This window comes from Pimephales promelas, chromosome 16, assembly GCF_988280905.1.
Source record: "Pimephales promelas chromosome 16, fPimPro1.hap1.1, whole genome shotgun sequence".
Lineage (NCBI taxonomy): Eukaryota > Metazoa > Chordata > Actinopteri > Cypriniformes > Leuciscidae > Pimephales > Pimephales promelas.
This window is the reverse complement of record NC_142784.1, coordinates 28,160,432-28,187,844: the sequence shown is the minus strand read 5'-3', so window position 1 is coordinate 28,187,844 and position 27,413 is coordinate 28,160,432. Positions and strand designations below refer to the sequence as shown.

The window sequence follows — 27,413 nt, the reverse complement described above, 5'->3', positions numbered from 1 at the left end:
AATTAAAGGGGTCATGACGTGTTACGTTCCCAATTCGATTTCTAGAGGTAAACCTTTAGGTACTAAGCCACGTGAACTTAATTAGGCAAGGGTGTATTGTAGAGTTAATTTCTAGCTATTTTAAGGCATGAATCATTTTTCATGTCAAGGGGGAAAAAATGCTTAAATGTCATTTTGGTGATCAAAGATGAGTTTTAAGGGATACAATTTTTGACTACAGGGGGACTTTTAAATACTAACTCCTCTTGACAATGATGAGGAGCAGCTGGTAGGTCCAATCACAAAGATAAGGACAGGAAGGAGCACATGGAATGGGCTCTATGCACGGCGTTATTTCCGGTGAAGGATTAAGGATGCTCGATAACTTCCGCCGATCATAGAGTCCAATTCAATACCGAGAATTTATATTGAATTTTATACTCCATGGTTATACTAATGAAACGTTAGTCACAAAAACAGATAAAACAGACACCCCTCGTTGTGTTTATGCTTCTTTTTAAAATTATATTAAATAAACAAACCTATATATAAAATTACATCTAAAAGTATGTACGTTTCGTTTCAAAGACGGGAGGACAGTAAATATTGAAGACTCTGCCATAATCCTGTTTTCTCCGGTTTTCCTCCGCTTTAATCTACACAACCGGAAATGGACGAGCATCCTTACGTCAAATGCGGAACTTATGCGTGCATATAGCCCATAGGACAAAACATATAACATTACCAGCAGGACGTTGGGTCCATTGGCAGCACACATAGTACATAAACGAATGACATACACCATGATTATAAAACACAAATGTCCTGGGATGTAACACATGGACCTTTTTTTATTATTGTAATATCTTGAGGTTCATTTATGATGGTAATACACCGATATAGCCTATATGTGGAAAAACAATTATTTTTAACCCTCATTCTGACCCTCTGAAATGATCAGTTTTTAAGGGGCGGCTCCTTTACGTATATACGACCACTGTTATGATTGGCTAACGTCATTGCATAGGAAACAGTGTCAACGCCCACTCGTTATTGCATGCGAGTAAGGGTTTTGAAAACACCCCTATAAAACCATAATTTACAGACGAAGCATTATGAAATCATTTACTAACAATTTGCGATGTAGCTGCTGTCAGTCAGATCCAATACAGCTGACTGATTCATCTGTCAACAAAGGTTTCTTTGCAAACTCTCCATTACACTGTGCCTCGTTAACAAAACAATCAGCACTCAAATTCTCCGAACAAACATGTAATCCTCCGACGCAATCATGGACGACATTAAAAATAAACCATCCACTTGTTTCTGATGCTGGGATCCTTCTGAAGTCTGTATAGAGATGCAAATTAACTGTTTTGGTTATTTATGATTCTATTTATTGTTCCATTTGTCCTCTTATCGACTGACTCATGCATGTTGAATAAAGTAAAAAGTGAACACGCATCTGGGAAGAAAATTCTGGGCCGAAACCAAAACCGAAAATTCAGGATGCACTTGGCCGAAACCAAACCCCAAAATATTTAAATAAATTAATAATCAATTAGGCCTATTTATTCACACTTAAACAGTTATCAACACTCAAATGGTTAATGGTTGTAGAAACAATTAAATTGCACAAAGGAGGTTTTTTATATCTACTTTTTGATAACAGAATTGTTTCTACTCCAGTTTGTTGGTGAAATTAAAATATTAAAAGGACAATACACCGTAATAACTTGTTTTCATGACAGATTTATTAAAACATACACTAATGAAGACTAGGTGAAGTACAGAATATGTGTATTATGCAATACAGTGCATATATTTAGAAAGAATGCTCCTCTCAGTTATTTTTTCTAGCAAACTAATGAGTTTATGGACATTGAATAGCTTTCTTGAGATGCAACTTTAAGTGACATTGTGCCTAGGCTACAGGCTGTTTTATTGATGCTTTCTCCGGATTGAAACACTGCAATAGCCTACATGAGACATGATTCATCATTTCGGTAAATTCGCAATATCTTCCATCATATCTACTGGTGTTCACTCATGTTTATTTTATGATGTAGTAAAGATGAGATGGTTTAAGTTGCTGCTGATCTGTCACACGTGAATTAAATAGCATCGTTTAAAATTCGGGATAAAATCTAGTGCTACATATTTTTTAAGCTGAGACTTTGCTTCATAATCAAAGTAACAAACAGCACAGACTAAAATATTTCAGATTTAAGATAGCCTATTATCAATTAAAATAGACTTGGCCTACCTGTTGTACTTGTAGCATATCCAGGGGACGCTGAATGCAGTCAAGTGCCGTTACTCTAAAAAGCACCCCGAATCTGAAAACACTCGTTTAAGTTGAAAATTTTCTTAGCAGAAATTTCGGTGAATCCTTAACTTTATGATGTGAATGTATGGGCGTCGTGACGTCATTACTGGCGTGGCGGCCATGTTGGAGGCTAGCGAATGTAAACAAACAGTCGAACGAGGAGAAGCGGAGTTGAGAGAAAGAAAAGATTTGATTTGAAAGATTTGATTCATTTGGCGTGACTATATCAACCATGGTAAACCGTTGCTGCGCAACACATAATCACCATGGGAAACCAAACATTTACCTCAACCCTCAGTTAATGTGTATATACATGACATATAAAAAATGCCATTTATATTTACGACATTAAAGTATAACATAACATCTAAATATTAATTAGTATAGCAGCTTAAGTCGAATTCATGATGAAGATAGCGGGAAAAGAGCTCAAAATACGTGAGAAACCCGGGAAACTACACTTTTGAAACACATAGGTAAAAGTACATGTGTTAATGGTTGTTAGCACTAACAGTTAACTTACTAAACTAGCAGTAAGGTGGAGCGCTGCTTACCTTTGTCCGGATTACTGTGTTCCCACTGTTTACAGGTGTTGCAGTCGATTCTGTTCCCTACTGGAATTCCTGTTCCCCCTGACAGCGCATGCGTAGCAGTTGCAACGAAGCTCAGCTGGATGTACGGAAAGCGAAAAAGGCCAAGCATTGGCACAACATTTAAATGTCTTACTACTGCAGCATAATAAAATGGCTCTCGCACTCCAATGATATTTCTGTGAATTCATTTAATTAATTTTGCACTTGTTCATAGTTTTTGTGTTATGTCTGAATATATTCAGTTGAATTGTGCCCATACAAAATTGCCTTATGCGTCCATGTTGACATCCAAACTCAATGCCATATTATTATTTATAAAGATTGCAAACGTCAGAGATGACAGCTTTATGATATACAACTTTGTAAACAATATACAAATATATTAACAATAAGTACAATGTCACCAAAATACACATGAGAAAAACAGTTCCTCACATTATTGTCACAAGAGAAACACATTTTCAGGTGACACCTTTTGTTCCCTGTATGAAAATAAAAATAATTAAATAAATATGAATAAAACCATATGTTGCTATTACTACCTTAATTATTGTTTTTCACATGCAAGATATAGACAATGGGTGCAACGTACCATTCTAATCATAATTCAATTTCAGAGGGCACTAATTAAATTAATAAATTAACCATGTTAATAAATGGTGTTCTAAATTGGGGAGATGACCACACAACATTGTCTCCTGTTTTTTTTTATTTTTGCTGGCACATTCCAACAATGGATCCAAAAATGTGTAAGGTAATCATGAACTTCAAAACTCAAGGCACATACCCATTTGACATAAAAAGACCATAAAGATGTAATTCGCAGATGTTCCTCCAATTTCCAAATTGATGGCAAGTAATTCCAAATGATAATTATTCTACACAGTGGAGAGATAACTATACAGACAGAAGTGAGGTATAGTGATACACCAAGACTTGATACAAACAAAAAGCCCATTGTCCATGGACTATAGCCTTCTTATAATTGACTGACTTGCCAGCAACTAACATCAAAAATAACCTCCTGCAATTTCAGTTTAAATTAGCCTTATCTTTTTATTGGGCCTTTGTAACGGGGCCATCTAAATTGTTGTTTAGATTTATTTTACTAAAGCTAATAAAGCTATTTCAATGGATGGCCAACTTTACTACATCTCAAAAAAATGGAATATAAATGTGTTTCTAAATCAGTCTTTCAAAACAAGCATTATTTATTTTATAAAATGAGACATTAAAAGCACTGTGAAATAATTGTGGTTCAAGTAGTCCTGAGCTAGAGGCTTATCTGTATTTTACAGTATCACACTGAAATTAGTAATAGCTACGTTTTAAATGTGAAAAGGAATAACCTGGATTTAATTGACAGATAGGAAAACTCAATTAGGGCTACAAGTTTCGGGAAAAAAATACAATACTTTTTGGCTGCCCGTACATCCAGTTGTGCTTCTTACTCGTATTCAGTTCTGGTGGTACGTATGGTAACTCGGCAACTACGCATGACTTGTAGTATGATTGCGTAAAGGGAACAGGAATTGCGGTAGGGAACAGAATCGACTGCTACACCGGCGGCCTTTTATGAACTGCAGCTCCTGAACCCATCCATTCAACCCGATCTCACGACCAAGTCGTACGAATTCGACGAATGATTAAAAAGTGTCTAATTCGTAACAATTCATACGACCTCACTCGTACGAATTAATACGATTTTGCTAAATCGTACATATTTTACGAATTGGCCAATTCGTATGAATTCGTACGAATGACCTACCCCTTACCCCGCCCCTAAACTTAACCATCACGTGGGTTTAGACAAATCGTACGAATTAGTACGAGTGAGGTCGTACGAATTAGTACGAATTAGACACTTTTTAATCATGCGTCGAATTCGTACGAAGTGTTGCATCCATTAGTGAACAGCACATGCGACTCTAATCCCTTGTAGCTTCGGAACTGTTCTGAGGTGTAGGCGCTCACACCACAAACAAGGTAACGTTAGCTAAAGATATCGTTTATACAAAACTGCGGCAGCAAGTCGTCGTCGGTGCTCCAATCTTTGTTTGAAATTTCATAAGGATCCAAACCGTTGATAGTGCCTATTTTGTCCACATACCGGTCCCTGGCTCCCCTAGTTAACTTTTCCCGGTATATTCCACATCCTTTTAGGGATTTTAACATATTTATTTTCTTTTCTTTCTCTCAACTCCGCTTCTCCTCGTTCAACTTGCTGTTTGTTTACATTCGCTAGCTGCCAACATGGCCGCCACGCCAGTAATGACGTTACGACGCCCGCAAGCCCTATTGGGCGGGGCCTGTGCGATGATATGGATGTCTTGGTATTGACGGATGCATGCAAATATACGTGTGATAACTCAACACAATTCCCACAAATCCAAACAAGCAGTTTTTGGCGCTTCATTAAATAAATGCTTTGTTTATATGAGGAGGACGTTTTAATCTCTAAAATTTGCAGGATGATTTAACTGAACAAACCTATTAATTTGAACTAACCCATTATAATTTTATTTTACAAGGCAAATTTTATTTCTCATGTCATGACCCCTAAAGTAATTACAAGATTTTGACTTGTAAAACGTGTTCACGTTTAGTAAAACTCATGATTACAATTTATAAATCTGGATTTTGGAGAGCCTTGACTTAGACAAAGGCATCATTCCTTACCTGCACACAAAGGGCGGATCTCTGTAGATCTCTGAGCCTGTTTTTTCTCTTTTTTTTTTCAAAAACCCAATAATTTTTGGGAAATAGTGACACAAAATTTCACTCATTTAATCCTTTTATCGCACCCCTTTTGTAGCTGATTTCTTTCCACTTTATTCTTAATCAGCCAGATGTGTTTGACATTGGAAGCAATAACAACAGCTGCTCTTTATGAAACCTTCTGGTTTCGGCTTGCGGAGTGTGCTTGTTTTTACTCCATCGTAATACCTGCATTTTCAAGTCTGCTGTTTTCTTTTACCTCTTCCCCTCTGCAAAGCTGCTCAAGGCTTAATGACATCATTAGACCCACACTCTCGCTTCACTGATTTTCCTAATATGTTCGGCGGAAATGTAAAATAGTCAATTTTGGATACAAAGGTTGGTCAATGTTGATATACCTCATGCTATATTTAGCAGATATTGAGATGTCATGTCTGGGCACTCTCATGGAAAAGAAAAATCACAAAGGAGATTTAATTTTCTTTAATATCTTAATTGAGACAATGAGTCAACAGTGAGTTTAAATGGACATTTGCTTGCTCAGAGTCTCCTCCACAGTTTCAGAAGAAATCTCAACATCACAAACTCAGACTTTCCAAAGACACCTAAGTGTGAAATATTAGCTGTGACTATGCTTACTCATGATGCTCAACATGGGTCTATTTGTCATCTATTATGAATAATGCCTATTACCATTGTTGCTACTGTGCTCCCTATGCAAAGGGCCCACCTAAATTAGGTGGTCCAGATATTTTGACTGCAGGGAATACAGTTCTTATTAGCGACCCTTTGTTTCATTGGCTTGATCCATTTTTTTTCCTGTGTGCACTGGGCATCTTGCCCCTGATGTCCCTGCGCTAGGCTAGCAATCAGCGTTGGTGGCTAGATGTGATAATTAGCATGCAGATCCATTCGCAGGCATATCTCGCCTGACATAATTGTACCAACTTTTGCTTCATCCATAACCACTGTGCCTTTGTATGTAATCACACAATTGCATGTTGCCTACTAATGTTACTTGTGTGCGAACCTGTGGAAATACTTTGTTGTGAAATATCTAATCATGCAATATAACCTTTCTAATAAACGACAAGATTCTTTCAACCACTGCTGGAAGTTTTTCATTTTACTTACATATTTACAAGGTAACACAATTGCGAAAGTTTGCTCATAGGAGATGTTGTCTATTATATGTGATTACATTCACACAGGTCATAATGTCGTAGCATAGAATCAGCTAGTCAACTAGAACTAAGAGACTGTATTCATGTTTTGTGTGTGTGTGTGTGTGTGTGTGTGTGTGTGTGTGTGTGTGTGTGTGGCTGGCTACCATTAGCTTGACATTCTACTATTAATTTCCATAAATCTTTTGGGTCAAACAGTCTTGTTTATTCATCTGAGAAATGGTTGACTTGATGTGTAGTGTGAACGCATTGTAGATCATCTAATTAAGTCTATCTCACACCTCCAGAGAACTGTCAAAATGAGATATCAATTCTCACAGCTCTCTAAGGGCAATGACAAAACCATATAATGATAAAACAATGTGCACTTGCTCCTGTGAAATTATCGTCACTTTAGCTCCTGCGACTTTCAAAAGGTCAGGCTCACTCTGTTGAACATTTCATAGAAGTATGCCTATCTTGAGAAGTGTGCCAGTGTGAGCTATGAGCCTCATATGTGTCTTAAGGTTAAAGTAGAGTGTGCAGTCCATTACCAGATACGAAAGACTGTCATTTGATTGAACTCCGACTGCCAGAGACCTCTTGAGAGTGTCTGGACTTGAGAGTGCAAGGCTCTGAGGGCAAATTTTCGAAAAGTGATCCATATGAGACATGCAGTGATTCTCAGAGACTTGTGAGGCTAAGAGGATTTATAAGACGTTCTGCATGACTTGTTTTCTGATATGGGTCTGAGCTAACAGGAACGGGAACATAATTTACTGCTAATGGTTTAAATGCAGATATAACTAGAGTCAGAGGGTATGGGAAAGAGTGACCTCAGCCAAAACACCTGATATTTTCCTGGCTACTTAGTATTAGAAGAGACAATGAAGGAAAGAACGGGAGGTGAAAAAGAGCAGTCAACATCTAGTTGTGGTTTACTGATATTCCCCTTGACTGTGGTGGGTTCAAAGACAGGGTATTCCCAAATGGATTTACACCTCCAGTTAAAGCTGCACTGTAAACCTCTGTTTAATATCAGGAGTTTTCATTCAAGGTCAAAGCGATGTACTCTATGAGGGAATCTTGAGCCATTATCACTAATGTCCACAGCAACATCAAAACAAAGCTGAGAGCCTGAGTATTCTTTTTAGTCCCCATAAAAGAAAAGCCCACATCAACAAAGCCTTCGTTTTCGGATAAGAACATTGAATATTGGCTGGAACACCTCTCCAGTGATGCGAAACCTCCTTAATGTCTGAGTGCTCCTTCTGATTAGTCTGTGCTGATGTGCTGCTCATCTTCAGAGGCAACTGTCGGGGACAGGGCTCTCAGACGATTGGTTCTCCTTCACCACTACCTCGGAGATGAGCGTCAGGCAGGTGGCAGGGTTGCGGGACGAACAGCGAGAGAGTAGCTCCTGCCCACTACGTCTGCAGGGGCACAGGTAACCCCGCAGGTGCAAGCGGACCTTGCTGTGCAACGAGGCATAGATGAAGGGGTTGTAGCAGGCTGAGCTCATGGCTATCAGGTGGCAACTGACCTGCAGCACATTGATGTAGCGTTTGTCCACAATCTGGAAGTCTGAGTCTAGATCCAGAAGGAGATTGAGGACTTGCAGTGGGAGCCAACAAAGGGCAAAGGCAAGCACAGAGGCCACCAGAAGGGAGAAAGTCTTGTGCCGCTGCTTGCTCCATCGCTGCTGGTTTTGGGAGGGCTCTCCAGGCAATGTGTGTTTGCGGAGGTGAACACTGATGGCACAGTAAGAGATGCTTACAGACAGCAGGGGGATCATGTAGGACGCCAACAAGAAGAAGCAGGAGTAGAGTAGGCGCTGTCGTTCAGTACCCAGCCAGAACTCCTCGCATACTACCAACTCCATGCCACTTGGTCGCAGGTCCACGTAACGCGTGTGGAGGGAAGGCGGAGCGGCAAGGGCCAACGAAACTGCCCAGACGCCCAAACCCACTGCGCCACATCCCCACACAGAGATACGCCTCCGTACTGGGTACGCCACCACCACGTAGCGGTCCATGGCGATGGCAGTGAGGGATAAAACAGAGGCGAAGACCGTTGCGCCTTGCAGCAGAGGAATAAGGTGGCACATAGGGCGTCCGAATGCCCAACCACGTGCATCAAAAGCGTACGACGCCGTCAACGGTACACAGCTCAGGCACATCAGCAAATCCCCAGCTGCCAGGTTGCCAATGAAGAAATTGGTGGCATTGTGGAGCTTCTTGTCTGACAGAATGCAGGCGAGAAGGAAAGTATTCCCAACACCTGCTACAACAACAATTAAGGCGTAGAGCGGAATAAACAGAGGTTTGAAGCGCCACAGCAGCTGTGTTCCTGAGAACTTATCCAGGGGGTCTGTCCGATTCGAAGCTCCGAGAGTTGCGTTAAAGCCAGCCAAGACTTGTTCCAGAAGAGGATCCATTTCTACCTGTGACAAAAACATTGATGAACAACAAAGATGGTCATCACACACACACTGGTTCACACTCACTCAACTGTTAGAGATGAACTCAGTGTGAGATTGGTACATGGAAACATTGTCGCCATGCTCTTGGTGGAACACTTTTAGTCTTTCTCCTTCAGCCTTGATGAGACTCGAGCACTCTCTCTAAGTGCAAAGCAGAATGGCTGCGTTTCACAGATGCAATTAATTGTCAAAGCTGTTTTTTTTTCTCAAGGGGAGTCAAGAAGAGTTATTATTTAGTATTATCTAGAAGAAACTCAGAAGGTATTTACCTTTATTTAAAGCCACGTTGTCTGGCAGAGGATCTACTGGTTATAATCAGGACTTATGAATGGAGCATTGATGAAAAATGAGCTTATGATGACTATAATTACTTTTTGAGTATATATCAAACTCCATTACACAGAATTTCACAATGTGTGATTACATGAATGGATAATTACAGTAGCAATCATACCACAGCAGATATAAGTGGAAAAAGCAATAAAATAATAATGATGATGATATTAAACATGTTAATCAATTAATAACTAATAAATGCATTATCTATTTTTTGCATATGATTTGCACTAAATGTGTTCCAAATATGCCATTCTTTAAAACAGTGATCAGAAAATACTGATATTAGTGTGTCAAATGAGAAATTATATCTGATGGTGGCATCAGCCACCAGTAAAGCTATCAGGCAGCTGGTGGTTAGAATGAGACAGAACAGATGCAGGGAATTGTTGCAGACTGATAACATTTTTTTATCAGTTTTTAACCATTAGTTAGGAGCAATTGAATACAAACTTATTTACTCAATCTCATTTAATTAAATCCACTCTTTTTGTTAAAATTTGTATGTGTGGAAAACAAATGAATAAAAAGTGTTTTAATAAAAAGCTATGCCATTTACAGCACAGTTTAAAAAATACATGCAATGTGAATGAAAAGCAAGTGCGTGTTTGTGAGAGAAAATGAAAAAGACACAGAAAGGAAGAGTACTACCTGCTGCATAAAATCTTGAGGTATAGCAAGGTGCGGTATTGATGTCCCTCCGTGTTGTTTCAGAGTTAAGATATTGTTCATCTCCACATTTCCACATCCATAAATGATCCTCTGTGCCTAGTTTTCCATGCAATGTGATATCTGATATCATTTACCACTGTCTCATAGGAGGAGAATGGGTATAGTGAGGTGCAGACCACCAACCCAATGGTCTGTGGTGGAGGGGGTGCTGGGGGATGAGAGGGAATAAGAGAGAGAGAGAGAGAGAGAGAGAGAGAGAGAGAGAGAGAGAGAGAGAGAGAGAGAGAGAGAGAGAGAGAGAGAGAGAGAGAGAGAGAGAGAGAGAGGGAGGGAGAAAAGGGGGAGTGACTCTGTCTTCTGTCACAACCGCAGTAAGACCAAGACTGAAAAGAGACACGGTTCTCCTTCTGAGACCAATCTTCTTCTTTCAACCTCTCTCTCTCTCTCAATCTCAATGTGAATGCATACAAAGGCGCAACTCAATCTTTAATCTCTTTTTGAGATCGTTTTTCACTTTCCCAGCTTGCTATCTGTGTGAGCAGAGATAATTCTGGAAATATCCGTGTGGCAATGCGCGTGGTTGGAACTCAAATGCGCACCACACAGAATCCCATATAGATATGAATAACAGAGCAAAACAAAACAGGTGGCTGCTGAATTCTCTAGAGCAGTTGGTCGTTTCTTCAGGTTCTATGGGATCTTCGTCTTTGCAGACTTTTAGAAAGTAAATATAACACTTGTTAAATACTTTTCACACTGAAAGCAGTTTGATTTGTCTACAACAGTGTCCAACAGTATAGCTTATATGAATAAATGACAATTTTTTAAATGACAATATGAAATGTCATTACTATTTTATATGTTAGTGTAATTTCCATCACATCTCAAAAGTATTGTTCATTAGTGCTAAAAATGACATTTGAGGAAATGAGATGAGTAAGTACACCAAGCACAACTTTAGAAAAAAAAAAGGAGTAAAATTGTTGGTTGTAGTTATTGTTTTTATTTGACATAAAAATAGATTCTTGAGACCAGTGTTTTTTATTATTAATTTAGTAAATACAATTCTAATATTTATTAATATTTTTAATTAGGTTTTTAGTTTTAGTTTATTTTCAGCTTTATTTTCGTGAACATTTTTTACATTTTTTATAATTAAAAAAAAAAACCATACTTACACATTACATAAATTAAAAAAAAATTGATGATCTAAAAGAGTAAACATAACATTTTATTTAATTTTTTATAAAACATTTTCATAGTTTAAAATGCTAAGTTGGGTCATGTACAATAAGATAATACCTATATAAAAGGCACTGTTATGTAGTTTTAATAAAAAAAATAAAATAAAAAAAAAATCAACCTCCGAGGAATGAAAGTACTGAAGTAAAGCAAACTGTCACCCTCTCCAATATTTCTCCATTCTGATGTTGACATGTAGCAATAAAGTTAAAGTTATAGACTATATCTCATAAGCTTTCCTGTAGCTCAAGTTGTTCTTGCAAGGCCAAAGTCAAAGTCACTGATAAAAATGTCAAAATGTTTACCTTGAAATGCAATATAAGATAAAAGTAAAAGTATCTGTCATTGAATGCATATCTACTGACATCAATTTGGGAAAGCTCACTAAATTAATTTTTCTCCCTCATATTTCCCAACCCCCTCTGATCAACTTTTTATTCGTATATGTGTGTGTTTTTTACTCTATTGAAATTCTCAGTGTTTGAAAACAACCCTCCTTGGTTTTCCTAGATCATCAGAGAAAAGAACAAAGAGAAAAGCTAAATGTCAGACACATAATTCCTTCTATAAGCATCACTAACAGTTAATCATCATTAGCCTTGCTATTTGCACCACAATGAGCAGGCAATAATTTAGAACCATTCGGTCATTCAGTTTTGAATAGTTTATAGTGATTGAAATGCAGGGAACTTGTTAATTTAAATGGTCAGGAAGAATCAGGAGATTTAAGAGTTTTCATTTTAGTGAGACTAAAAATAAAAGTCTCTAGAAGGAGGTGGGATTCAGGGTATGAACAGTGTGCAAATGCAATCTGAGCATGAAACAAATGTCCTGATTATGTTCTCTGAATATCACTAAAAGAAAACTGATGTTTCAATTAATTCATGCAGTTAAGTTTCCATAATCACGAATCATTGTTTGATGATGCATTTAATTCTCATGAATTCTAGGTAAACATTTTATCTCCCTAAAGGACAGTTGAAGACACGGGTGTGTTTTCAATTTGGACAGTCAAACTGACATAGTGGATGTGTATGGGGGTTGGCATGAGGCTAAACAAAATCAATTACCATCTTGTTGATGCCCTGAGAAGGGTGCACTAAAAATGGCCAAAAAACAGGGTGAATAGAGTGAATTTGAAAGGTTAATTGCAGTTGTGCCTGTCTAAGTAAATGTCTTCGCTAGTTTTCTGAATTTGGCTGCAGGCAAAGCCTTTAGTGTAAGACAATCAGCACTAATAATTTTATCCCTCATGTCATGAGGATTTTGACCTCTGCAGTCATCCGAACTTTGTTCGACCCCGGCGACTGCTCTCACACTGTGAACGGTGGTGTCACATGCGAGCTGTTGCTTTTGCTTGACGAGGGAACGAATAAAGAGATTCACTGGACATAGTATCGGCTCTGGTTAAAACTCATTTAGTAGCACTGATTTAGAATCAAATGCCAGACTCAGATGGTGACCTTTTTGAAAAGTGCAAAGCCCTTATCTAGTCAGTCACAAAGGGCTTTTGTGACATATTTTTGAATGAAACAGGATATTAAACAAAAATAATATCTACTAAATTTGATCTATTGTGAATTGATGATAAAGTAATAACGTATCTTTCTGATACTACTAAGGCAAGTATATTTTTACAGTTACTGCATTAGCCTTGCAGTCTCAAATACCCAAAGTATGTGTTTTTTTCTTCTTCGCACAAACAAAAGGTCTACGGTTCGAGCCTCGGCTGAGGTCGGAGTCCTTACTGTAGAGTTTACATATTCTCCCTGTGTCAGTGTGGGTTTCCATGCCAGTTAGGTGGCTTGGATATGCCAATTTGGCTGTAGTGTGTGTGTGTGTTAGTGTGTCCCAGATTGCGCCAGGAAGGGCATCCATTGTAAAACCTGTGCCAGATCCAATATGTATGTGTGTGTGTGTGTGTGTGGATAGCCAATTCCAATCATCAACAAAGTAGGTGCGCATTGTTGTGCAGCCCAGTTTTTCTAACTAAAAGGCATCCCACCTCTCCCAGAGGTTCAGGGAGTCTCCCGCATATTGATAGCTGACCTCTGAAGCCTGCAAATTATTCACAACATCCAGGAAATTGAGCGAGCGAGAGAGAAACCCTGTTTCCACGTAGTATTAAGATGGGATTTCAGTGATCCAATCACAAGTGCTTAGCCAAGACGCATTGCCATTCACACCTGGTTCTAACATGCTTTTCATATGCATCTCCTGTGACCATAATGCTTTTTATCACTTCATTTTAATACCACTTAATTGTGTCTTCTGTTACATACACTCTAAAAAATGCTGGGTTGTTTTAACCCAACTTTGGGTCAAATATGGACTAACCCAGCCGTTGGGTTAAATTTTTACATTACATTTTTAACCCAACATTTCGGGTTTGTCCATATTTGACCCAAAGTTGGGTTAAAACAACCCAGCATTTTTTAGAGTGTAGGGACTGCTAATCAGACATTTAGAAGTTTATATTAAAATGAAAAGTATTGAAAATCATAAAGCTCTGTAGACACTTGCATTTTTGCAACACTACATTATAAGTGTGTCCTGTCAGGTAATCAACAATTTTAATCTACGCACAGTTGCAGTCTTCACACATACTTGAACACTTGGGCCAAATACAGGAAATGTGTCATGCAAGTAGCCAAGTGCAAAGACCGCAAGTGTGGGTATTTGGAAAGGCCCCAAGAACAAACTACAACTGTTCTTGTGTAATTTGCTCTTGTTCTTCCTCTTCCATATTTTTAATGAATAACAGATGCCAACATTGACGAGTGCTTGTGTGAGTGCTATAGTAGAGACTGGCAACTAATTTTAACACTGGACAAGCATGAAACTTTATAGTGCGCATGTGTTGAACGTCTGTGTTCTCACACTATTTCTATTGAGTGTTTCCTACTTTGACAGGCTATGCGTTCGGCTGCATACAATAAGAGCACTAAGGTAAACGATGGGCCTTAACGTCTCAAAAAGAATATAAATGTCAAAAATATTCAGAAACTCACAAGTTACTGGTTTGAACATATCTAATAGAATGTATTTACGTATTCGTGCCAATGTGTAGGCCTAGTTAAAAGCGAAGTGTGTTATTTATGCACCACTAGCAAAACCAAACAGAAAGCATTTTAAAAAGAGTTTTTTTTCCCTAGAATCTCAACCAAAGTTTGGAAATTATTAGGCCCTAGTTAATTTAGATGAGAACCATGTGAATTAGCTCACTTTAAAGGGATACTCTACCGTTGTTTCATATTATGTTATTCCTTTAACTAAGACGAGTTGATCCATAGGCCTACCTCTGTTGTCTCAGTGCGTGCGCTCAATCGCTCTGGCGTGCGAGACACTTTGATAGCACTTAACTAGCCCAGTTCATTAATTACACTACTTGTGTAACTGTATTTAAATGGGGAAAACGTGGAGGTGGTGTTTGGTCGCTTCTCTGCTTGGCCCATATTGAATGAACTGGGCTAGTTAAGTGCGATCAAAGTGTCTGGCGCCAGAACGAGTGAGCGCACACACTGAGACGAGAGAGGTATGGATCAACTCGTCTTAGTTAAGGGAATAACAGTTTAATATGAAAAAAGTATCCCTTTAAGGACTAGAATTTAAAATAATAAAATAAAATAACAAAAAAGGAGGGGAGGGGGTGTTTAGATTATGGGGTTTCTAATACACTACATTATATAATAATTAACAGATAAATAGTTCCATATGAAACAAACAAAGAGACATGGAGCTGGGCAGATCTGTCACTTTCACACAAATACCAAAAAGTTGTTTTGTATATTCAGAGGCATTTCAGATTACACATTCAGTCCTTTTGAGGTTTTATCATGCAGTTCTGCCAGTGTCAGCTGCATGAGATTGAATCTTTCTCTGTTCGAACATCCCGTCAGTGCTAGTAAAGAGAACATGCTTCTTTTCCCACTCTCACACGAAGCGTCCTCTGACCCCTCATGCTTTTAGTGTTCAACGGGTCTCTGTTTATTCATTCCCACTCACTCACACAGGAGATAAAAAACATGGTGAGAACTTTGAAGAAGCTCCACTTCCAGAAAAACACACAGAAATGAGACATACACAAACTTTAATTACAATAACCCTGAGAGGGAATGGTGTATTCTAGAGCAGGACTATTCAAGAACCAGTGACCAGTGCAGTACGGGACTCCAACATGAAATTAATGGCACTTTAAAATGACATAAAAGTATCATGCTTCTCATATATCAGATCAAGTCATCTATTATGAAGCACTGGGTCTGAAACAATTACAAGGGAACTGATTGTAACATTAAACCAATCACATTTTTAGGATTGCTCCCTGTTTTAGACTTTATTGAAACCTTGGTCAACTTTTATAACTTAAACATGTTATAATGTAGGAACTGGTTCACTGTTGCACAACCTTTGATGTTTGAAATTCTATTACCATCTGAACATTCACAAGAGAGCTGAGACTGAGAGAGATAGTCGGAGTATGAAGTGTGGTTCAAAGGAAGCTGGACCAAGCATGAAGAAGGATAACATGGATTTTATTTTAATTACATGCTAGAAATTCAGTTCTATTATGGGGTCTCCTTCCAATTTTTTAACACAGTTAGAAAGACACAGTGGGTCTCCTTCCCACAGCGAGTCCTCCCCGACACAAAATGACAATGCATCAGTTTTTTTATGCAACATACTTTTTTTAAATGCACAGATTTATGCAGATTTGTCTTTTACACAGACCATGTGTTGCACAGATTTCTTATTTTTGATGCAGGATTTAATCTCCCCTAATGTGCAAACAATAAAAGTGGATAATATCTTATATGTCCTATATGACAACTTTGGTTAGAGGGAGAGAAGATGTGAAAGCTGACTAACCTGGACTCTAATACAATTTGTTGATTCCAAAAGCCTTACTCTGTCAGTGGCAGAGAGAAAGGTAGCTTCATCTCTGGTCTTCCCATGTTGCTTGAACGCTGCTGGAACGCCGGGGACGGATGGTAAAAAGGGTCTCCAGTAACATTTCCTCTGGTTACAGAATACAGAGTTTCCGATGTTGGGAAATAAAACACATCTTCTCCTTTTCATGCGTCTGGATGGAGGCCTAGGCATGGCAGAGATGAATGAGCTAACTGGTTTAGGGAAGAGATCATCACCATCTTGATTTTTTGGCTAGGGAAACAATTTGATAAAAATGTATTTAGTCATTTGAAATTAAAAATTTGATTGAAACACTGTAAAAAAATATTAAAAATATATATAAAATTTTAAGTTCATTGAACTGGAAAAAGTGAGTTAATACAATGAAGGAGAATGATTTAATCATCAGAAACTCAAAATGATATGTTATCTGAACTAAATAAATTATTTAAGTTGATTTGACAAAAGAAAAAATGTTGTGATTACTACACTGTAAAAAAATATTGCTGGTTTAACTTAAAAAAGTAAGTAACCTGGGTTGCCTTAAAATTCTAAGTTAATTGAACTGGAAAAAGTGAGTTAATACAATGAAGGAGATTTATTTAATCATCAGAAACTCAAAATAATAAGTTATCTCAACTAAATAAATTATTATAAAGTTGATTTGACAAAAGAAAATATGTTGTGATAACAAATCTTGAAAATATATATATATATTTTTTTTACAGTGAATGAAAATTAAAGATGTACCTTTGTGTTACCAGAAGACTTATTAATAAAATGAATAAACAAGGCCTATAGGCTAGACATTCCATTCCATTCTTAGAAGAAAGAAACGTTTTACAATGCACAATGTATTCTTAATACTTAAAATTGATGACATATTATAATGGGCTATGGGAAATATGTTCTAAATGAGTTGAAAATTGTTCAATTGAAAAATGTTCAAACTAAAATATAAATAGAATAATCCATTAAGATGCAACCAATCTCATGCTAACGCTTACCTATTCATTGCGATTACAAACTGCTGAAGAGCTTCACTCAGTTGAACTTCTAAAGGCGCATCTTAACTGTGGCGTCTCTTGACGCGCCAATATCGCTGATGTCACTGCAAGAACTGTAAGAACTGTAGCAAGCAACACAACATTAAGACAACAAACGCTTGTTTAGGCTAAAAATATCAAATAGCCGACATATATTTAGCATATATGCCTTAGTTTGCATTCTTGTGCCACATGCATGCAGACATTAAATGCATAGAATTACCCTAGTGGATGACTGTCTACTGTAGCCTCTGTGTAATGTAGGCCTGCCTAATTTACTTAGTTTGTGTGTGCGTGTATGTGTGTGAACGCGCTATGAATAATACATGATTATTCTGACCTCTTGTGGTAACTTTATTCAATCGCTGAGAATGATTTCATACGTTGTTTTCGGGATTCAGTTTTCAAAAATAAGTGGACAATTAATAATAATAATTATTAATATTATAAAAACCTTCAAAAAGACTAAATTCTCATTTAATTAGAATATTCCGTATAGGCTAATTTAGGATATTTGGCTGGTCGCATAGCATTCTATTATAAACAAGAATCCAGAAAATTCTATTTTCCACTTATATTTTCACATTATTTGTCATTTATGTTAATCATATAAATATGTTTCGTTTAAAAAATAGAATCATTGTCCACAATACTTTGTCATTTACTAACATTTATTAACTCAAATGTAAATATGTGCCAGAGTGAGTTTAAAATTGAGAAATGTCATTATTTAATAATGCAATATATTATCTGAGAGACACTTTACCAAAACTAACAGTAGTGTGATCTGAAAACATGGGTATGGCTCAGTGCATGTCACGTCACAGTAAAATAATTCCTGATTTGAGTTCTGGCAGAGCAGAAGGTTTGTGTGTCCTGTGGATTTCCTTCAGGTGCACAGGTTTTCAATACAACCCAAAGACAAGAAGGTTGGGTGGATTGGATACACTAAATTGGTGTGCATGTGTCCCAGCACAGAGGTTGCATGGATTTCTCAAAGTCTCAAAGGCAAAACAAATATTCCTTGAACATTGCCATTCAATAACATTCACTGTTTCACTCTTTTGTCCTCTCAATACCAAACCTGTCCCAACAACCATAGGCTATTACTCAGTGGAAAGCATCGAATGGACGGGTTTTTTAAGGTCAGTAATCTGAAATACCTGTCACAATTAAGTTTTTTTACATTTATTTTTATTTATTTTTTGGTATTTACTAAACATTTTTACATTGAAAATCCACAACATTTATAAAAACAGGAAATCTAACATACAAATATAGAAAACAGATGAGAATGAGGTCAAGAAATATAGTTTTTAGTTGTAAAATATAAGAGCAACATTTGTACTTAAGTAAGAGTACTGGGCTGGCATATATCTATTTCGTAGAGTATCAAAAGACAATAAACTGATCATAAGTATTACATCAGATTTTCCACATTTAACATTAGCTATTTAAGATGCAAAAAGTAAACATATCAGGTCATAACATGTTATTAAAGGAAAAGGTTCATCTATTTTTCATCAAGTGATGAATCCAAATTTCACCCTCTGTCTATTAATTTAGAGAAAAGTTATATAATACAAAACTGTTTTATCAGCTGAAACAGAAGTGGGTCCTGTCCATAAATTATAAAGGGCTAAAGGGTGCCATGTGCGTTGGATGTCTATGCACTGGCAAAATCGTCAGTATATGACGCCAGACGAGCCACTGTTGAGCATAAATACAGGTATTATTATAATAATGCTGGTGAAAGACATTATCACTCTGTAATGTGAAAGGCCTCTCTCAGGCTCTGTAGTGCCTCCTCCTGAGTAATTTTCCCCCATGCTTGAGGAAATACAGCAGGTGCACACTCATATTCTTGAGCAAACCTACTGTTGTACCTCATGAACACATACCTCCAGTAGACCGCAGACCCATTATTCCTTGGGTCCTCTGGGTAAATGTTCCAGTCTGGGTAGATGGACTGATATTCCTTAAAGGGCAGAGACTGGCCCCCAGTATGTCTGTTTTGAAACTGGGTTTCACCTGCAATATCTGCAGAGCAAGTGTTGTGGGACAGAGTGGTAGAGTTGGCATTGGTATAACACACTAGACCTTTAGGTCGATGCACAACAGCTTCATGCACTTGATGATCTTTTTCTTCCCGGTCACACGGAGCTCTACAGAAAGGACAGCGCTTATCACATCCCTTCACTCTGTCATATAGCATGCCCTGAAGTTTATTAGGGAGGTCATCAGGGACTTCAATGACGTCTTCATTCTCCACAAATTCCTGAGCAATTGATGAGGACAACTCAGAGACTGATTCCTCCAAGTTTTTAAGGAAGTTCTCACGATGTGTACTTATGTCAAACAAAGGTTTTTCCAACATTTGAGTTGGCATAGTGATTTTTCCCAGACTCCCCAGGCTGATGCAAAATTTCTCCAGTAGTAGCCTAACATTGATCTTTGCCCCACTACTAGATTCTGATGCCTGATTAATACAACTTTTCACCCAATTAAAGATTTGGTGCATTCTCTGTTCCCGGCGGTCTTCGATCATTACAGAACCTGACAGGTAAGCTTTGATAAAGTTCTCAATACTCTTCTGGCTGAACCTCTCATGGGACTGAAGATACTCATGGAAATTCTCAAAGCTGTCCTTCAGCAGCATTTCTTTAAGTAGACCATAGTGGAATTTTTTGGGTGAGCTATAAAGCCATGCATTTTTGTTCTGGAGCATATCATTAAATATCTGTCTCTCCAAACTGCTGTAAATGAAGTCTTCGGCTGTTGGCTTGAGGCACAGGTTGGTGAAGGACTGAGCGGCTTTTTGACACTGGTCTCTTTTTCGGAACTGATATATGAAATTCAGCATGTGTCTGTCCTTGGTCTCATTTAGAAATTTCTCTTTAGTTTCTCTTTCCCTTATGAGCAATGCCTGCACCTCTTGAAAAGACTCCACTGCTTTGCTACAGATGTATCCTTTGATATCCGCTTCAAATTTGGGACTCATCATGAATGACTCACATTTTAAAACTTCTAGACCCTTATCCACAGTTGCAAGCAACTCTCTCATGTAGCTGTCTGAATAGCACTCTTTGTGCCTCAGTTTTTCTGAGACTCTCTTGTCACAGTCTTCTATCAACTTATTGGTGAATTTTTGCGCAACTTTCTTATTGTACTTCAGTGTTTTCTTCATCTTACTACTCAGAGCAAAATGGCTAGTCTTCACTTTAAAGCCATTGAGATGGTTTGCATTTCGGAGTCTAACGTTTTCATTTTTTAGACCACGAATGCTTAGGTTTTTCTTTAGCTGCTCCACCATACATTTTACATCTTCTTCCGCTTCATCCGGGGCCGGGTCGCGGGGGCAGCAGTTTAAGCAGAGATGCCCAGACTTCCCTCTCCCTAGACACTTCCTCTAGCTCTTCTGGGGGGACACCGAGGCGTTCCCAGGCCAGCCGGGAGACGTAGTCTCTCCAGCGTGTCCTAGGTCTTCCCCGGGGCCTCCGCCCAGTGGGACGTGCCCGGAACACCTCCCCAGGAAGGCGTCCAGGAGGCATTCGGAACAGATGCCCGAGCCACCTCAGCTGACCCCTCTCGATGTGGAGGAGCAGCGGCTCTACTCTGAGCTCCTCCCGAGTGACCGAGCTTCTCACCCTATCTCTAAGGGATCGCCCAGCCACCCTGCGGAGAAAGCTCATTTCGGCCGCCTGTATCCGGGATCTTGTCCTTTCGGTCATGACCCAAAGCTCATGACCATAGGTGAGAGTAGGAACGTAGATTGACCGGTAAATCGAGAGCTTTGCCTTACGGCTCAGCTCCTTCTTCACCACAACAGACCGGTACATCGACCGCATTACTGCTGAAGCTGCACCGATCCGTCTGTCAATCTCCCGTTCCATCCTTCCCTCACTCGTGAACAAAACCCCAAGATACTTAAACTCCTCCACTTGAGGAAGGATTTCTCCACCAACCTGAAGTGAGCAAGCCACCCTTTTCCGACTGAGGACCATGGCCTCGGATTTGGAGGTGCTGATTCTCATCCCAGCCGCTTCACACTCGGCTGCAAACCTCCCCAGTGCATGCTGGAGGTCCTGGCATGAAGAGGCCAACACGACAACATCATCCGCAAAGAGCAGAGACGAAATCGTGCGGTCCCCAAACCTGACACCCTCCGGCCCCTGGCTGCGCCTAGAAATTCCGTCCATAAAAATTATGAACAGAACCGGCGACAAAGGGCAGCCCTGCCGGAGTCCAACATGCACTGGGAAGAAGTCTGACTTATTACCGGCAATGCGAACCAAGCTCCTGCTTCGGTCATACAGGGACCGGACAGCCCTTAGCAAAGGACCCCGGACCCCATATTCCCGGAGCACCCTCCACAGGCTGCCTCGGGGGACACAGTCGAATGCCTTCTCCAAATCCACAAAACACATGTGGACTGGTTGGGCAAACTCCCATGAACCCTCCAGCACCCCGTAGAGAGTATAGAGCTGGTCCAGTGTTCCACGGCCCGGACGAAAACCACACTGTTCCTCCTGAATCCGAGGTTCCACTATCGGCCGTATTCTCCTCTCCAGTACCCTGGCATAGACTTTCCCAGGGAGGCTGAGAAGTGTGATCCCCCTGTAGTTGGAACACACCCTCCGGTCCCCCTTCTTAAAAAGAGGAACCACCACCCCGGTCTGCCATCCCAGAGGCACTGTCCCCGACCGCCACGCGATGCTGCAGAGGCGTGTCAACCAAGACAGCCCCACAACATCCAGAGACTTGAGGTATTCAGGGCGGATCTCATCCACCCCCGGTGCCTTGCCACCGAGGAGTTTCTTGACTACCTCGGTGACCTCAGCTAGGGTGATGGACGAGTCCACCCCTGAGCCCTCAGCCTCTGCTTCCTCAACGGAAGACGTGGCGGCGGGATTGAGGAGATCCTCGAAGTATTCCTTCCACCGCCCAGCTTCCTTCCAGCTGCTCCACCATCCTTTCAAAGATTTTCTGTGTCTCTAGGGGGGGATCCTTCAAGTTGGATGGGATATTTTCCCAAACACTAACAAATTCACTTTCAAGCTCCTTGTCATCAATCACACTGTCATTGTTCTTGCAGGTCTTCAAGAGTGAACGTAACTTTACCTCCAGGGCTGCTTCAAGTGATGTCAATAAGGCGTGCATCTTTATTGTCATTTCATGGCGAACGGTAGCAGACTCAAGTTTCTGGGCAACTTCAGATGTCATTTGCTCTTGAATGAGGTCTACTTTTTTGAGAAGACTTACTTTGTAATTTTCCACAAGGGTAATATCAATATCCTGCTGCCTAAGGTAGTCCCAGAGACTTGCCTTAATTTGGTCTCTCTCTGTACTGATTTGTGCATTTGCTTCACTCCTCAAAATTGTGAGTATGTCATCTGAATCCATACCCTGTCCATTTTGTGACGCAGATTCTTTTAACTCTGTTATGTGATTGTCCAACCCTTGAACCCAAAGATCGAGTTGGTCATTGAGCTGCTTCTCTCCCTGTACAAGTTGTGTGCAGAGGCCAATAATGGCATCAGCTGTATCTGTGTCTCCAAACTTTATGGCAAAAACTCCATTTTTCACTTTCTCCCATAGATTGCACATATACTCCATCAATGCACCTAAGCAGGTTGGCTGATCATTTGTTGCCTTTTCATGGAACATCGTCAACAGGTTTTTCTTTAGCCTGAGAACTGCATCACTGTAGATTTGACCATTTTGTGAAGTCAAAGAGTTGCTGTACCATGAGCTGGACAGGTTATGGCTTACACCTTCTGTTTCTCTTTGGGATTCATTTGGGAGCTGTCCCGTGGTAAGTACATCAATTACACAACTCATGATTTTTCCATCCATTCCTGCTTCCTCTGAAGAGACCAGAAAGGCAGTCTTCCTCTCCAAGTTTCGTGTGCAGAGAAGAACGTTGACAGCAATATGAAGGTTGCTTCTTGTTTCGTCCTGACCCTCAGCTGGTAAATCTACCAGAGTTACGTCACTCAGTCCACTGACAAAGGTGGCCAGTTCAATGTCCTGCACAAGACTACCTCCTGCATTGCGGTTCAAACCTTCTGTGGCAATCAACATCAGGAATTCACAGTCCATCTCCATTCTTAAGTTATCAGGCAGGCTGAGGAGAAGCATGTATGCCCCTTTGATATGCCTTCTACCCCACTTTGGGAAGTTGGTGCCAAACAATGCAGATAGGATCTCCGCATTTTTGGAGTTGTGGAAACCTAAGATTGTCAAAACTCTCATGCGACTAAACTTTGGCAGCTGCTTGTGTACCTCATAAAGAACGCTGTATACCCAGTTCATGGGAAACACTGAGGCATCCCCATCATAGAGCTCAAGTGGAACTCCATACAAGAGTAATTCAGCACCGACATATGGTAAGCGGAACATGTCGTACAAGTCACTGTTTGGACCACGGAAGTATCGTTCGTAGACCAATCCCATTTCTCGAAGGAAATGTTCAAGTCCAATGCAAGGTTCTTGAATCTGTTCCTTATTTGTTCCCCTAAGATGGGACAGTTTATCCAACTGCATAACTTCAAGTTTCACCCTCATCCAAGAGAGGAAAAATGCTCGCTTGGTTGTGTCAAGTGAACATAGAGCCGCAATAAAAGCTCCCATGGCTGTTGTTAATTTATAATCAAGCAGTTGTTTTATAAGATTTTCCTTCTCCCCGATTAAGCTCTGTGTTGTATGTGGTTGGTGACGTCCTTCCTCCTTCTCCAGCTGACACAACTGTTTCCATACCACACCCTGCAGGGGCAGCTGGTTCTCCAAATAGCTGGACACTTCGTCTTCGATTCCACTGAGGACGTCTTCAACTTCCCTGAATGCCATTCGACAGATCTCATCTTCATCGACATTAAAGTCAAGGTCACTGGCCATACCAGCTGTACCTACAAGGTTTGTGATGTGCAGGTATGGAATAAAGCGGTTAAGAACATCTTTTAAGCTTTCAGCAATTTCTTCCTCATTACCTTCACAGCCATTAAGCATTGTTCCATCAGACATTTCTAAATCCTTCAACAGCCTTTGTTTAATTTTCTCATGATTCTCTTGGCCATCCTCTACTGACGTTGAGCAGTCGATTATAATCATGTGGCTTGTATTATCCCTCCATGAGGCAAGCAGTTCTCGTTCCTTGGCACCAAAACTTCGGCAAAACACAATGAGGACTGCAGATGAATAACACAGTAGACTCATCTGTTTTTTGCAGGTGGCTCCATCTCCACGGAGATTAGCTACTAGCACAGGACAAGGGAAGACATTGTCATGATGATCTCCTAAAGGCAGGTTCCAGCACATCTCCACCAGACCATCTGAGAGAACACGAGGCAGCTGCCCTCCATCCATACCACAGTTTATGAAGCACTCATTCAGCTTGTGTGGACCCCCAAGAACACGGTTGAGTACTCGAGATTTTGAGACACTGCAGCGACCTAGCCTCACTGCGGAGAGAAATGGCATCCTGGAATTGGCCATGTTCTTCATGATAGTTCCCTCAGAAGGTGAATTCCACTGACCTAGAACACCTCTAAATGGATACAGGAGCATGGTCCCCTTCTTTTCTGGGTAAACCGGTGGAAGATACAGAGGCACTGCAAAGTTGCATTGCAACATTCGGTAGGTGATCTCTTGCTGCAGGAAACTATTTGTTGTCATGTAGATGACAGCAACCAAGTCTAAAGGATTGATGGCACATTGTGAATTCTCATCCATGTCCAAACCGTAGTCTCCTACTGCTACCTTGCAGCAAGTGCTGCGGGCTTGGGGATTATGCAGCCAGAGCCGCCGGAGGAATGCATTTGAGAGCTCTGTTGGGTCCTGTGGAAAGTCGTCTTCAGTGCTTGGAGTGCTTACGTATAGCATTGTTGTAAGATCCATAGGCGACACCTTTTCCCTGTGCAGGTCCAGCATATGCAGTAAAATACGCTTGTCCCTGTCAATTTCAGACACTATAGAGAAGAGATGTATTGGATGACAAAAAATTCACTGTGTCAGTCTTATAATAATATCACATTGCAATATTACTGAAAGCTATGATTTTAGCAATTTTTGGACAAAAACATGTTTATTAATGCTGAAATTTGATGCATAATTCTCACCTATCTCAGTTGTAAGAGGACCCAGATCAGGGACAATCCTCCGATGTAAAGACATTGTAGAGTGTTTATTTGGTTGTCAGTTATAATAGGATCAGATTGACCAGCCAGCTAAAACTGACATTTAAGAGTGTTATTTTCGCTTATGAAACTGAAAAAACAAAACAAAAAAACCCCCCCCCAAAAAAACAGTTACACAATATATACACAATGCAAATTCAAAATGCAAGTTTTAGTATTGACTACATTACATTTAGTCAAATAACAATGCTGATGAAACAAAGGTAAAGGTAAAAACATACATTTAACAAAGTTTAACAAACATACATTAAACATACATTTAACATTTAACAAAGGTAAAAAAAATATATACCTTTTTCATTAATCTTAGTGTAATTTTTTTTTATTTTATATTATATTAAGTGCCTACCAGTCTTAAAAAAAGGTCAAATTAGATTTCCATGTCCTTGATGGAGGATACATTACATCCAGACCTTTCTAAACTGCATCCATCTGAGGAAAACAATTCAACAAAATTGTTCACACTTTGCCAAATTATGGTAATCATACAGGGCTAATTCATTTCTGACAGTGTTGGGACATTACCGGTTAGACATCTAACTGTGCATATATCAGTGTGTTATGTTTTAAACACCACTTAGTTGAGATTTATTTGACCATTTTATTATGTAACTGTTAATTCTATATGTATTTTGGGTAACACTTTAGTTTAGGGTCCAATTCTCACAGCTTATTAGCATGCATTTTGGCTGTTTATTTGTACTTATATTCCGCATGACCATATTCAACACCCCAAACCTTAACATAGCAACTATACCTTCCTAACTATTAATAAGATGTAATTAGGAGTTTAAAGAGGTAAAAGTCAAAGTTATTTAATAGTTCGTGAGCTTAGAATTATAAGGTTCTATCTCCGTTTCGGTTAGTTCTGAGATATTGAGCATCAAAGTTTTTACATCCCAGCTTGCAAAACTGTTATGTAGTATAATCTTCTATTATAGCTTTATCTATTAATCTTTTTTTTTTTTACAAAAATAACACCACACAGGCATTAATAAACACATAATGGATCAGATTATGTCAAAAACTCAATTTTGACCAAAAGTGGAGATAGAACCTTATAATTCTAAGCTCACGAGTTGTTTAATAGTGAGAATTGGACCATAATCTAAAGTTTGACAGTATTTTGCAGCAAATTCATACAACAACTGCTTAACATGCATCTTTCTTATTTCCTTCTTTCAAGAGTCATAAGTATGCTTATCACAAGCCACACAGATGGAAAGATAATTTCTCATTAAAACCAATGCCTTTGCAAGGATTATCCAGGCAGTCACTAGTGAATAATTCATTAACCAGATCCGAAAACCACAAATACCAACACATCAGTTATAATCTCTTCAGTTAAAATCAAATGTAAAGTACAAATCGACGTCTCTACTATAATAACAAAGCAAAATGAAAGCAATTTCTCGTTTAAAAAATCAGTTTGTCTAACCTGATACTTCCATTAATGCGTGCTGTGCTGGCATTAGATGAAACTGACTTCACCATGACCATAACATTAAGCTCTTATATGAGACCTGAGAGAGATATGGTCTGCTTTTGTGGAATTTTCCCCACCTCGTTCATTACGCACATGCTACAGCTCTTGATCACATTCACACTCCCTTATCAAAACAACTCACATGTCGCAGAAAAAGTACCAAATAATCCAAACTAATTTTCTACACAGTATTAGGCAACCCCGTCACCTAACTGACGTTAAAGGTAAAGCGTCAGTTGTATGACGGCCCGGGATCGCCAT

The 27,413-nt window shown here is 39.4% G+C and overlaps 2 protein-coding genes across 3 annotated transcripts; both read right to left on the bottom strand.

Annotated features, from left to right (window-relative positions):
- Positions 1-7,809: 7,809 nt before the first annotated feature.
- LOC120478991 (prolactin-releasing peptide receptor) lies at positions 7,810-10,650 on the bottom strand. 2 transcript variants are annotated; one of them, XM_039671233.2, is made up of 2 exons: positions 10,252-10,650; positions 7,810-9,221 (listed from the first exon to the last, which is right to left on the bottom strand). In XM_039671233.2, the coding sequence occupies exons 1-2, from the start codon at positions 10,400-10,402 to the stop codon at positions 8,086-8,088; spliced, it is 1,287 nt and encodes a 428-aa protein (XP_039527167.2). In that variant the 5' UTR covers positions 10,403-10,650; the 3' UTR covers positions 7,810-8,085. The 2 variants fall into 2 exon arrangements, with proteins under 2 accessions (XP_039527167.2, XP_039527166.1); XM_039671232.2 differs by having other exon boundaries at positions 7,810-9,225; positions 10,252-10,648.
- A 5,405-nt stretch (positions 10,651-16,055) lies between these two features.
- On the bottom strand, positions 16,056-27,345 carry gvin1l2 (GTPase, very large interferon inducible 1-like 2). The gene is made up of 6 exons (XM_089121398.1): positions 27,105-27,345; positions 26,016-26,098; positions 25,589-25,736; positions 22,413-25,438; positions 17,433-20,772; positions 16,056-16,677 (listed from the first exon to the last, which is right to left on the bottom strand). Exons 3-5 carry the CDS (start codon positions 25,641-25,643, stop codon positions 19,234-19,236), a joined length of 4,620 nt encoding a protein of 1,539 aa, XP_088977524.1. The 5' UTR covers positions 25,644-25,736; positions 26,016-26,098; positions 27,105-27,345; the 3' UTR covers positions 16,056-16,677; positions 17,433-19,233.
- Between the last annotated feature and the right edge of the window lie 68 nt (positions 27,346-27,413).

Coding starts and splice junctions, on each gene's coding strand:
- gvin1l2 (XM_089121398.1), bottom strand. CDS start 25,643: ATGTCTTTACATCGGAGGATTGTCCCTGATCTGGGTCCTCTTACAACT. Junction 25,439..25,588: donor TCCTCTTACAACTGAGATAG/GTGAGAATTATG, acceptor TCTTCTCTATAG/TGTCTGAAATTGACAGGGAC. Junction 20,773..22,412: donor AGCTGGAAGGAAGCTGGGCG/GTGGAAGGAATA, acceptor ATGGTGGAGCAG/CTAAAGAAAAACCTAAGCAT.
- LOC120478991 (XM_039671233.2), bottom strand. CDS start 10,402: ATGATATCAGATATCACATTGCATGGAAAACTAGGCACAGAGGATCAT. Junction 9,222..10,251: donor CTCAAGATTTTATGCAGCAG/GTAGTACTCTTC, acceptor TGTCACAGGTAG/AAATGGATCCTCTTCTGGAA.